Raw genomic sequence first — 18,348 nt, forward strand, 5'->3', positions numbered from 1 at the left:
AGTTGCGTATCCTTTCTGGGTCCTGGGCCTCTCCATGACCCTCTCCACCCTTGTGAAATAAGAATTATAATCTGAGTCCTCTTAACTCTTACCAGAGTCAGCTGGAGAACTTCCAAAGCCCTAGTTAAAAGCCACAGATTAAACATTAAAGTCATAGAGGAAGCCAAATAAATAAATAAATATATGTCTGGGAGATAACACAGTGATCATGCAAATTTCTTTCATGCTTGATGTTCCAAGGTCCCAGGTTCAATCTTAAGCACCATCATAAGCTAGAGCTGAGGAGTGCTCTGACTTCTCTAACTTTCTCTTTGTTATCTCTCATGAAATAAATATAAATAAATGTGTATATTAATCATAATAGCTTGTTCTGGATGATATGGTTTAAAATGTCCTTTTTGTCCTATACTTCCCTCCTTCTATACATTTTTATATTATAACCAATAATTGAATAATTTATATTTTTGTTAATTCATGTAACTTAAAAGGTATCACATCAAATACTAATTAGCTAATTTCTCCTGACAAATATCATAAATAGGTAGTTCTGTGTTTTTGAGATCAAAGCACCATTCATGATTGGTTAGGTTTTATTTTGATTGAATTAACCCTAACATGTATCGGCATGTCCTGATCTGTAAATATCTAACACTTTGATTTTACTAAGTTAAAAATGCCTTAAAAGATAATGCTAATCAAGAAGATGATCACTTTAAGGACTTAGAATCTAGATAGTGAATTATATATGTGGCACCCTTTGGGTAGGAAAGAAGTGGATATAAGAAAACATATTTGCATTCTCTCATTTATACAAAGGAACTAAAAGAAGGATAAATTAAAAATTGGATTTGAGGGAATCGGATAGTAGTGCAGCAGGTTAAGCGCAGGTGGCGCAAAGCGCAAGGACCAGAGGAAGGATCCCGTTTCGAGCCCCCAGCTCCCCACCTGCAGGGGAATCCCTTTATAGGCGGTGAAGCAGGTCTGCAGGTATCTATCTTTCTCTCCCCCGCTCTGTCTTCCCCTCCTCTCTCCATTTCTCTCTGACCTATCCACCAATGATAACATCAATAACAACAACAATAATAACTACAACAAGGGCAACAAAAGGGGGAAAAAAGCAAAATTTTAAAAAATTAGATTTGTTACCTGCAAGGGGTAGATAAGACAGGTATAGAAAGCAGGGAGGGAGAATAGATTAATTGGAATAAGGAGGTACTGATGTTTTTTACATAGTCTCACCTATTAAAATTATAGTATTGCTTTCTTTTTCATCAAAACAAGTAATTAAAATTAGCCAGAGTGGAATGAATTCAAAATGGAACCAAGACAATAAAAATTAAATCTTAACTAAATGGTAAAAAAATAACACAACCACATTGAAATGGTGAGTGAGTAGTAACCCATGCAATTTTAAAACCAGTATTTTGACTATGAATGGTAAAGTCCATTTAAATGAAACTATTATAGTATATAAATATTCTACTTTAGTTAGTGAAAATGTCCCCTTTCCTTTTTTTAAGATTCGCAGTTGTAAGAAAGAAAACCATTCACCTCTGGCATGTGAGGTGCTGGGAAATGAGACTTAGAGTATTAGACATAAAAGCTCTGCATTCTACATTCAGGCTAAGCTGTCTCCTTAGAAAACTCCCACAATTACAGAAGCCAGACCTGCCACCTTCTGCACCCCATAATGTCCCTTGGTCTATTACTTCCAGAGGGATAAAGAATAGGAAAGCTATGAGGGGAGGAGAAGGGATATGGAGTTCTGGTGGTGGGAATTGTGTGGAGTTGTACCCTTCTTATCATATGGTTTTTGTCAGTGTTTCCTTTTTATAAATTTTTTAAATTTTTATATTTATTTATTTCCCCTTTTGTTGCAGTTATTGTTGTTGTTATTGATGTCATCGTTGTTGGATAGGACAGAGAGACATGGAGAGAGGAGGGGAAAACAGAGAGGGGGAGAGAAAGATAGACACCTGCAGACCTGCTTCACTACCTGTGAAGCGACTCCCCTGCAGGTGGGGAGTCAGGGGCTCGAACCGGGATCCTTAAGCCAGTCCTTGCGCTTTGCGCCATGTGCACTTAATCTGCTGCACTACTGCCTGACTCCCATAAATAAAAATTTTAAAATTTGTTTCTCATAGTTTTGTGGGTTAAAAAAAAAATCCAGAAACTGCTTTGTACTAGGATAAAACAAATAAGTGAAATAAATTGTACACAATAAAAGCCAGAGTACTCACAATTAGAGATAAAAGAGGTAAGTAAAGAGGAAAGACTAGAAAGATACCTGTGGTATTAGACTGCAATCAGAGGCATCAGATATGAACTTATGATTTTAATATTATGAACTATTAGAGTGGTGTGTGTGTGTGTGTGTGTCCACTGAGAGGGCCTAGAAAAAGTAACACCCCAGCAGAAAGAAATATGCTAAATGCTACAGTCTTGCCTTTTAACAACTATTTTCTAAGCAGAGGAGATAGCTTTAATGGTTATGCAAAGAGACTGAGATTCCAGAATCCCAAGTTCAACCCCCCACACAGCCATAAACCAGAGCTGAGCAGTGCTCTGATGAAAAAATAAATAAGGGGCCAGGTGGCGTACCTGGTTGAGCATACATGTTAAAATGCACAAGGACCCAGGTTTGAGCCCCCAGTCCCCACCTGCAGGGGGAAAGCTTCACAAGTGGTGAAGCAGGGCTGCAGGTGTCTCTCTGTCTCTCACCCTCTCTACCCCTCCTTTCCCTCTCAATTTCTGACGGTCTCTATCCAAAAATAAACAAAGAATAAAATAAAATAAAAGGTAAAAAATATTTTCCAATAAAATAAACTATAACTCCTAGGATGATGATTAATTCCAGGGCTGGAGCAGGAAAGGTACAAGATGAGTTTGGAACATCCTATCATAAAAAAAATAAGCAGTTTGTCACAAAAAAAAGAGAGTAGGTCAGAAATCCATATAATGGCCAATCTTTAGGAAGTCCTGATGACCAAAGCTCTAACAATTTGAACAACAAAATAAATAATGATTGTGTTGGATTATAACCCATAAAATAAATATCCCTGAGGTCATGCTTATATAAATAATTGGACAAATAAGTGGAAGGAACAGGACCTCACTATTCCTCACAGAAGAATTCTAATTTATAACTACAAAAGAAATGAGAGATTACCAAATACCACAGTAAATATTGTGGTAGACAAGACCTGTCAATGGATGCTAAAACTGGTTCAGAAAAGCTTGAAAAAGCAAGGCATTTACATAGTCTCAAAGTATTAACTAAAAGGGAAAAGGTGTCAGCCACCAAATGAATAATAAAATAAATGGACATTATGTACTCATGATGTGATACACTAAGAAGGAAAAAAAAAAAACAAACAAAAACTAGTGCAGCCTTTTTGAAAATAAGTGCATAGCCAGGATGGAAAGTCTACACTGTTGACATTTGGAACTGGATAATTCTTTGTTGTCTGGGTTACCCTGTGTATTGTTGAATGTTTCACAGCACCCCTTACCTCTGCCCGTTAGATACCAGTGACATTATTAGCACTACCACCTCAAACCCTACTTTAAGGAAGAATGTTTCTTTACTTTCTGGCATAATAAGTGTTGCAGGTTCATCTTGTAACTATCATTTCTCTGAGGAGCCAGCTCCAATTAGCCATTTCTCTCAGGATCTCCAGTTTCCTTTAGTGGGACTGTTATTAGAGATCAAGATTTGGGTGCTATGTGTGCATGTTGCAACTGGAGTCTTTGTTCACCGCTACTAAGGAACAATCTGTGGGGAGTTGGCCTTTTCAGCAGACAGAGCTAAGGAATATATGTATGCAAATATATAAACATATATATACCTATGCAAATATAAATATACATGCATGTATGCATATTTTAGAAGCATGTATGCTCATTTTAGAAATCATGAGTTTACACCAATGTCTCTAGTCCTATGATTCTCACAGAGTTGTTTCCTGCCTTTCTTGATTTTATATATATATATATATATATATTTGAATATAGAATCCATTGAGGATTCTTGTTCTGATTTAGTCTTTGCTAAAGTGTTCTTTCCACTGTGCTTCTTGCAACTTTCCCAGTGAAAATTAAAAAAAAAAAAAAGTGATTGCAATTATTGCAATGTTATTGTCCTTAGGAAAGAATTTACTGAGATATAACCAGACCACTGTATATGGAAAACCCATTGGGAGGACCTGATTCATCTCTGAAAGTCATAATCTATGGTACACCTCACCCAGTCCAAGCTTCATTGTGTGCTTTCTTTTTCTTTCCTTACTTCTTAAATAACCTCCCATAAGTGAGATCATCCAGTATTCACCCTTCTCCTTATCTTACTTTACACGATTTCTTCAAGTTCTATCCAGGATATGGAAAATGCAATTTCATCATGGAGTCTGGAGTAGGAGAATCTGGGTGGAGCTGGGGGTGGGGGATGCATTAGGTGTTCAGTGCATGATGATAAAGAAGGACTTGGACTAGTGGTGGGAGTGGTATGCAGACACCATCACAGGGTGCTAAGAGACTGTATCCATGTGTCAATAACTATTTTATATTTCTTATTATTTCTCCAATAAAGTTATAAAAAAGAAAGTGACAGTCTGGAAATCTAAGTGCTATATTAATAAACAAACCTGTTGGTCTCCTCAGCCTCTTATTCTATTGCTGTTCTGTGGAATCCAGTGGATCTATACCTTGTAGCAGCCAGTGAGTAAAGTACCTCCCAGTCCCGTCTACGTCCATCTCTCTTGGAGGAGAAGAACATCAGGCCAATATGTAGGTCACACTAATGGGCTGTGAAGCGCACAGGGACCAGGAGTGTGACCTCCAGGCTCATATTGGTTGAACTTATAGAGCTATCTAACTTCTGTGCCTAGGGTGATGAAATTAGGTAGCTTGTCATCCCAGAACTCTTGGGTTTGGTGTCGGCTTTGAGAAACTTTCAGGAAGATAGAAACACAAAGACTTGGGCCAGCAGGAGAATTCATCTGGTATCACACCCTCTTTGCCATGCTTATGCCAGGTTGAAACCCAGTCCCCACTGCACTGTGGGAAACTACAGTGCTTTGATGTCTTTCTCTCTCTCCCCCTTGTCTCTGTCTCTGTCTCTAAAAATGTTCCCTCATATCAGTGATGCCCAAGTAGTGATGAAGAAGAGGAGGAGGAGGAAGAAGAGGACAAAAACAGAAAACTGGGGCCAGGTGGTGGTACACCTGATTAGTGCACATGTTCCGATCAATGCTCACGGGCCCGGTTTGAGCCCCCCAAGTCCCCATCTGCAGGGGGGAAGCTTTTTGATTAAAGCAGTGTTGCAGCTATCTCATCTCACTCCCTCTCTGTCACCCCCTTCTCTCTCAATTTCTGGCTGTCTCTATTCAATAAATAAATGAAGATAATACAAAAAATTAAAAGAAAAACTTAAAGCTAAATTATAAGTTACCCTCCACACTCCTTAGGTTATTTACCTAAGGTTTCATCATCAATGAAGATATGATATTCTTTGCAATAAATCAGAAAGAATATATATCATTGATATTATCACATAAAGATACATTAATAGAAAAGATTTTCTTTTTTCTTTTTTTTTTATTGTATTAGCTCCCTGTTGTGCAAACAATGAAATACCTCCCAAGGTGGTTTTTTTTTCTTTTTACTAGAAAAAATTTTAATTGAGACAATGTTATCCTTCCCCCCCCCCCAATGGTATTTTTGTGTTTAGGGGTGGTGGTGGTGACATAATCAGAAATGTAAAACACAGTCCTGGAATAATGTTAGAACCAGGGACACTTGATGTCTCCCATGCTCCCTGGAAACAAGTAAAGAGAAACAATCTTTCGTGGTCTTTGGACACCATAGTACAGAAATGCCAAAATTAGAATAGAAAGTCAGGGAAAAATTCTCTTCTAAAGGAGAGCTCTGTGAGGCCTTGGAGAAGCAAAAGGAAGTGGTAGAAGCCCTTTTACTTGCCAACTAAAATAGGCATGACCTAAAAGAGGCCTGAGATGTCCCTTTGGGGCCATGCTGGCCCAGATCAACCAGTGTGGCCATCAGTCCCTCCACCCTCTCCTCTCATCTCTAACATCCCTTTTTTGGCTCTGGGTATAGGGACTTTTCTCAGCCTTAAATTTGGGGCTTCCGCCAATTCCCAGTCTGCCTGAGGAAGTTTGTAACAGCTACTCTAGAATGGATGGAAGAAGATACTTGGCCAAGAAAGGATAGGCCCACACTGCTTGTTTGCCCAACTGCACAGTGAAGACAGACAGGGGAAAGTGTGCTTGGAGTCCAGGTCCTAGCACTGGATTTGCCTCTATGTCTCTCTGCCTGTGTTTTGCACAGGACACCAGTCATCTACTTCAGTCCTCTCCATCAGCGGTTACCTCTTAGAAGGGGAGAAATAGGAAAATGTCTTGAATCAAAAAACACTTATATGTGTCTTATTACCAAAGAGGCTTCTAAGAGGACTCCACCTCTATACAGTGAATATCCGGAACTGTTCCCCATCTAAAGTCTAGCCATGGGTAGACGGGAGTTACCAGCTTCTCTTTTGTCAGCTCTAACTTTGGCATGCACTGGTTTTCTGTTCTTATCTTTGTCAATGGCTAAAGCTGGCAAGAAAGAAAAGTCTTTGGTAAAATTTAGTTTCTCCAAGTCAAAAATCTCAAATCTCAGAATTTGGTTCACTCTCAGAAAGCTCTCTTTATCTAACATATACACCTCCAGTTCTGAAACTCCTCTTTAACACTCATAATCCCAATTCTTGAGTCTGCATCTTCAGTCATGGATTAAGCCTGTTTTCCCATTCTGGCCTAGCTTGACCTTGGGTTCTATCTGCTCAGCCAGTAGCCACACAGAAATAATAAATATTACATCATGTAAATGCTATGTGGTCCACATAGTCCTTGATTCTGTGTTGTCTGTGAGTCCTGTTTGTTTATAGGCAAGTCTTTCTGTCTGTCCCAAGTCAGCTAGGCAAAGTCAATGCAACAAATCACGGAACTCCAAAACTCAACCTTTTGTAATGAAGCACACTGATTACAGTAGGAATTTGAGTACAATTAACAGACAGATGACTCTGGAGAATACTCACAAGGGAATGAGGGTATGCTCTTTTTTATTGGAACACCTCCATCATGGCACTCTCCTGTTAGCATATATCCAGATTGATCTTTCTCCTGATCGCTTCATGTTGTTATCTTGGGTAGCTTAGTTTATGGGCTTATGGCTTCTGCCAATTCTCTCAGCTAGATTCCCACCCCCCCCCCCCCACTTACGTACACAGTGATTTTTATGACTAAACCTCTCACTTGTTTAACCCTAAATGGAGCCACATGTTGACTTTACAACCTTTATAGAATACTAGATTATACCCACCTTTATTTGCTCACTGTTGTATCCTGAGCTTTTAGAGTGGAGCTTGGTCCATGAAAGGAGTTTGATAAATACTTAGTAAGTGAATGTATGATTATCATGATGGTCTTGTGTTTTGATTCTATCCGGCGTTATTTTTACTATAATCCTGCCTCTGAGAGCTGACTGCAAGCACATAGTCTTAGCAACCTTCAGCCCATTTTAAAAAGTTTACTACTAACTGGTAGTGAAAAATAATAGGGGCTTCTGAGATCTGCTTTATCTTTTCTCTTGATTAATGCCTGGGGTGGGCTTTGAATATTTTACAGCTTTTGGATCTCTTCATTCAATGGGATTGGTCAACCTACCTTGCAGACTACGGTCAACCCAACTGCAAGTACCTCAGAGTAAACCCAGTGACAGCTCTGACCCTGCTTGAGAAGTAAGTACTTAGTCCCTGCAGAGATCTTTATGGAGAGGTGGGGAGATAGGGATGAGTGTTTAGCATAGAGAATCATTTCCTATTTGCAGAAAAGCCCTGTTCTTAAAGTTACCACAAATGCTACCAGCATTTTCCATCATTGGATTTGCCAAGTCAGTTCTTTTCTTGTAGCCTCTTAATTCCTGAGCCTCCCACTCCCATCCCAGCAAGCTAGATCAGGTATGGGTGTCAGAACTAAATTCTAATATTATCTTATAGTGTAGCAGCGCAAGTATTTGTAACTGGAAATGGTAAGAGACGAGAAGAAAATACTGGGGCCAGGTGGTGGCGCACCTGGTTAAGTGCACACATTACAGTGCACAAGGTCCCAGGTTCAAGCCCCTGGTCTCTACCTATAGGGGGAAAGCTTCACAAGTGGTGAAGTAGGGCTGCAGGTGTCTCTCTGTCTTCCTCTCCCTCTCTATCTCCCCAACTCCTCTCAATTTCTCTCTATCTCTATCCATTAGTAAATAAATATTACAAAAGAGAGAGAGAGAAAAAAAAATACCTTAGGTGCTAAGGCCAGTTTAGTGAACAGAGTGAAGCTGGTCCCAGCCATCAGGGATGTGTTGATGTACTGAGAAGTCCAGTGAAACAAGTGGCCTCTTGGTTCCTAATAGAGAAGCCCTTGGAATTATCAAAACCTTCTCTGCAAGACCCCCCTACCCACCCTGAAGCCCTTTATCTTTGTTATTCTGACTTCCCTAAGAAAGCTCTGTAAGAGGTAGTGTCTAGGGGGTCAGGTGGTGGCGCAGTGGGTTAAGCGCACGTGGCGCAAAGCGCAATGACCGGCGTAAGGATCCCGGTTCGAGCCCCGGCTCCCCACCTGCAGTGGAGTCGCTTCACGGGCGGTGAAGCAGGTATGCAGGTGTCTGTCTTTCTCTCCCCCTCTCTCTCTGTCTTCCCCTCCTCTCTCCATTTCTCTCTGTCCTGTCCAACAACAAAGCAACGTCAACAATGGCAATAATAACCGCAACGAGGCTGCAACAACTAGGGCAACAAAAAGGGGGAAAAATGGCCTCCAGGAGCGGTGGATTCATGGTGCAGGCACCGAGCCCAGCAATAACCCTGGAGGGAAAAAAAAAAAAAGAGATAGTGTCTAATTCTTGTCTAGGAAGTCACTGGTCAGCAAAGGTTTATTTATTTATTTATTTTTTAATCTTATTAGATAGAGACAGCCAGAAATGGAGAAGAAAGGGGTGACAGAGAGGGAGAGAGATAAAGAGACACCTGCAGCACTGCTTCACCACTCACAAAGCTTTCCCTCTGCAGGTGGGGACTGGGGGCTCAAACCTGGGTCCTTGTGCACTGTAATATGTACGCTCAGCCAGCCAGGTGCGCCACCACCCGGCCCCTCAGCAAAGGTTTATTCTACAGAGCTTCAGAATCTCTGCTGCCCCTGAGCTGAAGTGTTAGTTAATTCCAAAATACTTCACAATGAAATAGCAAGTCACCTAGGAGCCAGGGTCTACTCTGCTTTGCAGCCTGGCCATGACTCTTGCTAACTTGGTGGAGAGCTGGCAGGCCAGAGACCAGTACCCCTGTATAAAGAAAACTTTTTATTTTCATCAAATGAGTTAACCCCCAACTTCTTTAAAGTTCCTTAAAAGATAGCGCAGCAAGTCTACATATGTGACCAATCAAGCAGTTCTCAGATCCTAGGAAAGCAAAATTCAGAATCTAGACTAGAGTGTAGTCTTATGCGAAGGGAGAGGCTAAGTTATATCTAAGTGTGACACTGGGAGAGAATGGGAGGAGATGGAGAGTGGGCAAGAAAGGACGAAAGGTTTGGAGTCAAGAAACTAAGAGCCCAAAGCGCAGCTTTCTCCAGTCCAAGACAGAGCCTCATATTTCCATTTTAAATTTGTTTCCCATGGTTCTCTCTCCCCATGATCTTCCCTCCCAGGATATCTAGAGAGTAAGTATATTATTCACTTGGGCCTTTTCCGTCACTCTGAGGCAAGTCCTTCTGGTTTCCTCATTGACAGTAATGACAACTCTAAAATCCCTGCCCTGTGAGTTGTCCCCACCCTGACATACTAATCTATTAAACCAGCCTGGTGCCAACTGGCTGGCTGCCTTCTTTATCCATGGTCCTTAGACTGACCCTTGGCTTACCAATTCCTTTGGGGCTGGGAGTGGTGGCAGGGATTTTCCCCCACTGGTGCCAGGCTAAGGGTTGTTCCCACTCAGTTTCCTGGCACACACAATGGTCTTGCTAGTGCAGGACCTGAAATCCAGCTCTGACAGAAGGCAGCTTCTCAGAGTCCTCCTTCCTCCTGGTAGTGTGGCCCGTGGCTTTAAGCTCTAAAACCTATATCTCCTGTGGAATTCTCTTTATTCATGGAAAGACCTAATCCCAAAATTCTCAGCTGTCAGCTAAAATAGGGAACATGTTGAGCTGGTATTTGGATTTTTGGATTGTCGCGCTCATTACGTGTCCAAATGGACTCTGGGATCCCCTTCAGCTGGTTGCCTCTCTCAACAGTCCTTTATTCCACTGTTCCTGATAGTTTCTAGTTCCAAGAAATACTGGCTCATCCACTTCCTGTGGACCAACCATAGGTCAAAATAATCAGTCTTTCTGCAGCATTCTGGAGTTCCAGGAGGTAGCGTAGTGATTTGCTTAGCAGTAGCAGTCCTCGGGCTTTAAAAGCTTTCTCCCAAACACAGTAAGGTTAAAGACCACTGAAATTTCTGTTTCCCAGCCTCTTAGGAATCAGTCTCCTTACCTGATCCATTTGTTTGCTTTCCCTGTGACCAGCTCAGCTACCAGAGCTTGCACTCTTTCCTTTTTAAGATGGCACTTAACAGGGTGAGGCAATGATTGTTATGTATAAGAATCAGAGTTTGGGGAATCGGACGGTAGCGCAGCGAGTTAAGCGCAGGTGGAGCAAAGCGCAAGGACTGGTGTAAGGATCCCAGTTCGAGCCCCCGGACCCCTACCTGCAGGGGAGTCGCTTCACGGGCAGTGAAGCAGGTCTGCAGGTGTCTATCTTTCTCTCCTCCTCTGTGTCTTCCCCTCCTCTCTCCATTTCTCTCTGTCCTATCCAACAACAACATCAATAACAACAACAATAATAACTAAAACAATAAAACAAGGGCAACAAAAAGGGAATAAATAAATATTTTTTAAAAAAGCATCAGAGTTTGAGCTCCCGCTTAGGCACCTTACCTACGGAAGGGAAGCTACACTAGTGGTGAAGCAAGTACTGCAGGTGTCCTTCTGTCTCTCTCTCCCTCTCTATCTTCCCCTTCTCTCTCAATTTCTTTTTATCCTATCAAATAAGAAGAAAAAAATGGTGCCAGGAGCAGTGGATTCATGGTACAGGCACCAAGCCTTAGCAGTAACCCTGGAGGGAAAGAAAGAAAGAAAGAAAGAAAGAAAGAAAGAAAGAAAGAAAGAAAGAAAAGAGGGGGGGGGAGAGGGAGAAAGATTAGATTTCTGCATCATTGAGAGGTAGTTGATGAGTACTTTGATCTGGCAGAATGTGAGGGGAATTGAGAAGGGCTCTTCTTTGGTTTTGAAGTATTACAAGGTCCAAGCTCATGCTACTCTCAGCCCCCAGGGCAGTTGAATTTATCTTTTCTTAAGAATTTGCTTGTTTTATGAATTTTTATTTATAGTTATCAGAGAAACCAGAACACTGCTTAGCTTATTGTGCTTCCAAGAAGTGAACCTAGGGCCTCTGAAGTTTCACACATTCAACTCCAGTGCTCTGACATATTAAACTGTCTTCCCTGCCCTTGAGTTTATTTTTTGAGTAGTCTCAACTTCAGGTCAAAATGGCTAAGAAACCCCAGCCTCAGGCACAGAGACTACCCACTTTGCCCCTTTCTCTAATTCAAGGATCTTCCCTATGGGAGCAAAAAAAGCCAGGCTTGGCAGCCTTCATCTGAGCTGCTTCAGAACTCATGAAATTAATGATCATATAAGACATTAAATTAAATGTCCCACAAATGCACAAAGGGTTTCCTTTCTTCCCTTGTTTTGTACTTTTTTGTTGAGATTCATAACATATCCAGCAAAAAAAAAAAAAAAAAAAAAGGAGTTTTTCTCTGGGATAAATAATCTAAAACCAGACCAGCTCCACAGACATAATTGTGCAGTTAATGTGTAAGGGACTGAGCACAGAACTTCATAGCCTTGAAAACCCTTGTGTGTTCTTTTCAACCAACCTCCATTACTTTTTCGTCCTTCTCTCCAAGCACAGGTACATGTGGTACCTTCTATTCATTCAGTGTTCTGAGTTTGATGAGGAATTCTAGCCTGAAAGCCTTTCAGCTTAAATCAGAGAGGAGTCTCAGTTTGGTGGTAGCTGTCACATCAGCCAGGAAACAAAGGCCTTTGTGGGACCTTTCAACTGCCCCCCCCCATCTCTTTCTGCACCTCTGCATAGGACCACCCCATAGGAACACATAGACCAGGATTGGTGAAAGGCCTCTGGCCAGGGACTCTTTATCCCTCCTTCTAGGCTGTCTCTATGTATGCAGCTCAGGGAGCTTTAGTGTAAGAGATTTGGCCCAGCTGGGGATTAGTGGTGAAGACAGCCACATCTGAGCCAAGAGAAATTGGTCTAGGTGGTGTTCTGAAGTCTCTAAACACTGAAAGTAGCTGTGTGCTAGAGAGGTCAAGATTGCAGAGGCTGGCCTGAGTTCACAGTCACCAACAAATGTTGGAGGTTGGGGGGGAGGGTCTGTAGAGAATTGAAAATTCCTGGATTCTGTCACAAGAAGTCAGTCCAATTTGGGGCTTTCTATGGGAGCCTGGCCTTGACTTTGTTTAACCATGCTTCTCAGGTCCTTCTAGATGATGGAATCATTGAACAGAGTTGCTCATGAGTCGTGTTCTGGGACTAGTCCTCTTTGGAGCTTCTACATGACCCAGTAATGGGGAGGTTCAAAGTCTGAGAATATTGACAGCCATGGAAAACTCAGAGCCATCTCTTACCTACAGCCCTGGTTTATCAAGTGAGAGAATGGCCTAGTCTTTTGGGCCCATGCATTCCTCAGTAGCATTCCTCAGTACCATGCCCTCTTGGCCACCTCACTGCTTCTGGGTCCTTATTCAGACCAAAAAGATATCTATCTCTATCTCTCTCTCTCTCTCTCTCTCACACACACACACACACACACACACACACACACACACACATCTCAAGTTTTAGGGCATAGAATAGAGTAACCCAGCTAGAATGAAGTATAGAGTGGCTTTCAGTTATTGATGTCCTCTTGGGATTGCTGTTTAATAGCACGTTTCTGCTTTCTTTTTCAAATACCAGCTCTCAGGGCCCAGCAGGACTTAGTAGGTTCATGAGGTGGTAAGTGGATCCTAGACATTCTGGAAGAGGCTGCTGACTCTATAATAAGTGCATGCCCAGAGACAGATGGGGTTGAATTAGGTAGTGTAGATGTAGACAATAAGGGGGTTGACTCTTCTCTCGGTGGCTCTTGAATATTTCCCAAGGATGACAGAAGTTGGGGGAGAGGGAGCTGTGGGTCATAGCAAAACAACTTCTTGTGTGGAAGGTAAATGTGGACCTGACACTGGAAACATCCTGGCCTCCCTCAGCTCTAGTCAGTGGTTTAAATACACTAGCCCACCCTGCTTCTTTCAGATTCTTCTTCCACCACTGTCTCCTTAAACACTCTTCTCTCTTTCTCCCTCCCTCCCCCCTCACCTTTCTCTCCCTCTCTCTCTCCCCTGTCTAGGATGAAGGACACTAGCCGCAAGAACAACATGTTTGCACAGTTTCGGAAAAATGAGCGAGACAAGCAGAAGTTGATCGACACCGTGGCCAAGCAGCTCCGGGGACTCATCAGCAGCCACCACTCCTGAAGGCTGACCTTGGGCCCACAGAGGCTGCTTGCCACAGCCCCACCGTCTGAGGGCCAGCCCTCAGTGGGCTTACATGTGTGCATTCTTCTTCAAAGAGAGAAAATGTATTTTTTTAATAACCTATGTACAGTATTCACATTGCCTTTCCCTATAGTCAAAGAGGCACAAGAGTAAACAAGTACAGGAGATGATTCCAAGCTGGGACTCAGGGGAAGTTGTCCTACACTCTCTCGGTTATCCTGGAGATGGTGGCATCATATGAGGAACCTTTTTTCCTTCCATGGCTCCAGAATTTACATCTGGGACTCAGGAACTACAAGCAAAATGGGTACTTAACACTGGGGAATACGATGAGCAGACGAAAGGATAATAAAGTAAACAAATTCATGCCTGGGTGTCCCATCTACCACATAGGTGAGGCAGATTCTTCTTGATGCAAGAAAAGATCTGGAAGACATTACTATATAGAGTAGAAAAGCTTGGGCCATCTCCTGTGGCCACTCATTCATTGGCTGGTAAGCAAGCATGTCATATGGCAAGATGGCAGTTTCTCTCCAGTCCCCACAAGAATAGTAGTTTCTTTAGCCTAAATTTGACACAGTGCTTCCACTGCTGATTTTTCCAGAGCAACACAAAGCTGTGGTAATCCAGTGGTAATAAGTGGATCTCATGACTAACGACAGATTTCTTCCTTACCTGAAGGAGTTTGACTGCATTTTGAAAGCCAGTGTGAATGGATTCAGAGCTTCAGCCCCTTCCCCACTGATCTCATTTAACTCCTTGCAGGGTCAAGTACTTAGCTGGAGACCTGGTCACCAGTTATTTCCATAGGTCCTCACTCACAGAGCATCTCAGACTGAATTTTCTCTGGCAGCGTCACTGGGGAGTGTCTGATTCCAGAAGCCTGCAAATGACTGTTATTTTACCCTCAGATAAAACTTGAAGAATACTTCTTTTGTGTTTTCATCAACTTTCAGGCATCCCTCTTTAAAGGAAATGTAATTGACTTCATGTTGTGGAGGCAAGCACAGCTGGACTCGAGGCTTCTAGGGAGACAACCACTATCAGCATGAAGTACACAGGACCTGCCTTGGCTTGTGGATTCTTAGCCTCTGGCCCACCTGTCTCCGCCTTATCCTGGATGTGAAGTTTTCTTGTTCAAACCCAAGAGTTCCATCTCCTTTGGAGAACCCCCATACCCAGCTTTTGGACACATCAGGAAAGATCGTCTAGAATTTTCTCCCTGACACTCCAGATATTGCCCAGGGGTCCTGAACCAGTCAGCTCAGAGACTGGGTACACTGAGTCGCATGGACTCCTGAGAGTTAATGCAAAGGCTTTGCGAGAGATCTCATAGGAACCTGCACTTTAAGACACTTCAGATGCTACTTTGGCTACTGGCAATAGTATAATTGTGCATTCCTAAACAATGACAAATAAGTCACACAAGCATTTCCAGCTTGGATTAGTGGGAGGAGAGACTCATCAAACAAAATTCCTCACTCCTCACTCCCTTTGTCAGCTACTGAGTTGCTTCTGAGGAGAGCAGTGCTTCTTTTCTCACTCCCCACTCTCTCCCTTCCCCCTAACCCCTGCCATATCTCAACTTGAAAACTAGATAGAAGAGAAGACGTACAAGACATGTAACCTTCCTCATAGCTGGAGAAGAGACCAGGCAGCAATTACTCTCTGCAGAGCCTTCAAGGGCTCATCCAGAAGGGTGTGGGGGCTGAGGTGGTCATTCAACCCAGGGTCTTGGAATGAAAAGGTTATGGATAAGCATTGCCACCCAGAACTCCAGAAGCCAAGGGAAGGCAGGAATCCATGAGCATGACACCCAAGAGGCCATCTCCCACAGCCCTTGACTTTTTTTGTGTAAAAAAAAAAAAGAGCAACAGATGCTCACACTATTCTGAAAGTCCTGTTGGTTAAGAAGATACCCAAATATCCTCCTTCACTGGTCCCCAGTTTGTGACAAGACATCTTCAGCTTTGAATGCTAAGACTTTGAAGTGAGGATGGAGAGAAACTTAAGCATGACACTTTATTATTTTTTTCTTTTATAGATTCAAGTACTATTCTGGTCTCTAACTTGTGCTACAAGGGAAAAATAAACAGGGTGGAGGGATGGGGGATTACTCTGTACCTTGGCACACTGACATTCCTCTAGAGAAAAAGTGTGTTCAAGACACATAAAAACTTACTCGGTCTTCCCTAACAAACCCAACATGCTGCTACTCTGTTGTCTAAGGAGGCATATTCTTGGCGGGCAGGTGAAGGTCGAGACAGGGACCCAAGATGGCTACATTGTTTGAACTCATGAAGTGGGATTTTTCAGTTTTGTCTCTAGGGCTTTAGCTGGGTCAGCCCTGGAAGCAGAATTGTACAAACCATTTCTCCCCTGCCCCTCCTTTCTAAGAGGTGGCCCCCAAAACCCAGAGATGCAGCGATGTTCTGGGGCTTCAGTAAGAGGAAGAGAGCACAAATGGTTGAACATGCACCACCTTTTAATTGGGATGAATCCCTTGGGGGAGCTAGGTCTTTGCGTCTGAAGGGACAGCCTGGTTTAGAACCTCAGCTGCTTTCATCAGGAATATAGACAACTTGCATAGCTTTGACATTCACACAAGAGAATATATATTTGAGTAGACTATAAATCAAGCTATTGGAGGGGGGTGTAGGGAAGAACAGAACCTAGGAATTAGAACTAGGAGACAATTCCTATAGAAAAGGGAATAGACAGCTTTCAGGGAGTGTCCCCCCATAGTTGCATTGTGTACCAGGCCTAACAGTCTCCAGTCAGGTTTGCTTCACTTGACCAGTGTTTTCTCAGCAAGTCCCAGACCTGAGGCTCTGTATCCTGAGACTGGCATTACCCCTGGCCTCCTTCATTCCCTGGAGCTTGCTGCAGATCCCCCCCCCCACACACACACACACACAGCCCCGCCTCCACACTCAATTCACCCTGGACTCTGTTCCCAGTTGCCTCTTTTTTTTTTAACCTGCATTTGCGATTACTTTTCATTAATATGTTGGAAATGGCCTTTTTTATTTTGCACAAATAGTTGCACATTGATAGAGGGAATTTCGGGAAGTCCATTTTTAACTCTAAAGGGAACTTTTTTTTTTTCTTTAAAATCGCACTAGTAAAGCTACTACTGATGCAGATGGGCCTCCTGGTTAGTGGAAAAACCTCCATTGTAGAAAGAGCATGTTTTTCCCTCCTGTACATTTTCCTCTTTTAACTGCTATTAAACAAGAGAGTCTATGTACATGTTTCAAAAGCCTTGGTGTTGTCTCCTGTCTTCTCTCTTTGTTCTGCCACCCCCTGTGGAACCGTGCGCCTCTGGCTGTTGGTGAGCTGGATGATAGTGGGTCCCTCTCAGCAGGACTGAACATCAAAGCGGACAAGAGCCCACCTCCCAGACCAAGCAAGGAACCTGTATTGTGGCCTTGGGCATGTCTCCAGACACTGTGTATACAGTTACCACTGGCTTTATCATCATCAGGAGGAATGACTTGAGCACTGTGGAAAGGCTCCTGGTCAATACGGAGTAGTATCTATTGTTTAGAATAGAGCGAGGCTGGGGGTTGGAGGAAGGAAATGAGACTAATTTAAATTGCAGTGGGGAGAAAGGCATGACCTGGTACAGGAATGAGGCTGGTCAGGGGAGATAGCACAGAGAAGAGAGGATGTTAATGAGCATGCCTTGAAGGGATTAAATCCAAGCTTCATGAAGCTCTGGGAACATTCTAGATGCAGACCCCTCTGGAGTGAACAGTTGACATGTATCTAGTTTCTGCTGGGAGGACATGAAAAAGCTGGCAGGCACATCTAGAACCCTAGTGAGCAAGGCTAGAAATGCTGGTGAAATGTCACCTTGCCTACAGGCTGGCAGTGAAGCCTTGGGAATAAGCTGGAAAGAATTTCTTCAGTAACAAGTTTGACAGTTGGCAGCAAGGTACTGATGCCTGAGAGACCAGGACTTCAATCCTTGAAAGCTTAATTTAGAGGGTGATTGTGAAGTATAAGTGAGCCATGGGTGGTCAGAGGCCTAGCCAGTGCCTCGATGTGCTCTCTTCCAGCTCCATAGCATTGCTGCACCGTTGACACAAGTGCCCAGTTTTTGCTTCCTGGCTTCCCCTTCTCTAAACCTAGCAAAAGGCTCTTTGAGCACCTCTACATGAAACAGAGAAACAAGTCCTTCAAACTGGAAAGCTAGCTGCCTGGCTCATGGTGGTATCTGCCCGTCAACACCAACTAAAACTTCTGTTTTCAACCTGGTGTCAAAACATAGACCTCCTTCTGAAATATAGCAGTTCTCAACCATCAGTACATGAACCCTAGAATTGAAGTTGTGTGTGTATGTCTGTACTTACAAGTGTCTCAGGCTTGTGTCCCACTTTTTTTTGTTGTTTGTTTGTTTGTTTGTTTTTTCTGAATAGAAAGTTCATGGCTTTTATCAATTTCCAAGAAAGGTTTATAACTAAAACAGGGCTGAGGAGACAGCATAATGGTTATGCAAAAGACTCATGCCTGAGGTTCCATGCTCCCAGGTTCAATCCCCAGAACCACCATAAGCCAGAACTAAGCAGCATCCTGGTCACTCCCTCAATCTCTCTGTGTATTTTTCTCTGCACATCTCTTTCATTAAAGTAAATTAAATATTAAA

The 18,348-nt window shown here is 42.8% G+C and overlaps 1 protein-coding gene across 1 annotated transcript in view; it reads left to right on the forward strand.

The window, feature by feature from the left end:
- The window catches only part of EXOC6B (exocyst complex component 6B), a 615,405-nt gene extending 598,443 nt beyond the window's left edge, over positions 1-16,962 (forward strand). Inside the window, exons 21-22 of the mRNA XM_007523677.3 lie at positions 7,686-7,798; positions 13,550-16,962. Of these exons, the coding sequence (XP_007523739.1) occupies positions 7,686-7,798; positions 13,550-13,676 (240 nt within the window). The 3' untranslated portion in view covers positions 13,677-16,962. The remainder of the gene's footprint in view (positions 1-7,685; positions 7,799-13,549) is intronic.
- Positions 16,963-18,348: the final 1,386 nt, after the last annotated feature.

The sequence above is a fragment of the Erinaceus europaeus genome, chromosome 3 (assembly GCF_950295315.1).
Source record: "Erinaceus europaeus chromosome 3, mEriEur2.1, whole genome shotgun sequence".
In the NCBI taxonomy this organism is placed as follows: Eukaryota; Metazoa; Chordata; class Mammalia; order Eulipotyphla; family Erinaceidae; genus Erinaceus; species Erinaceus europaeus.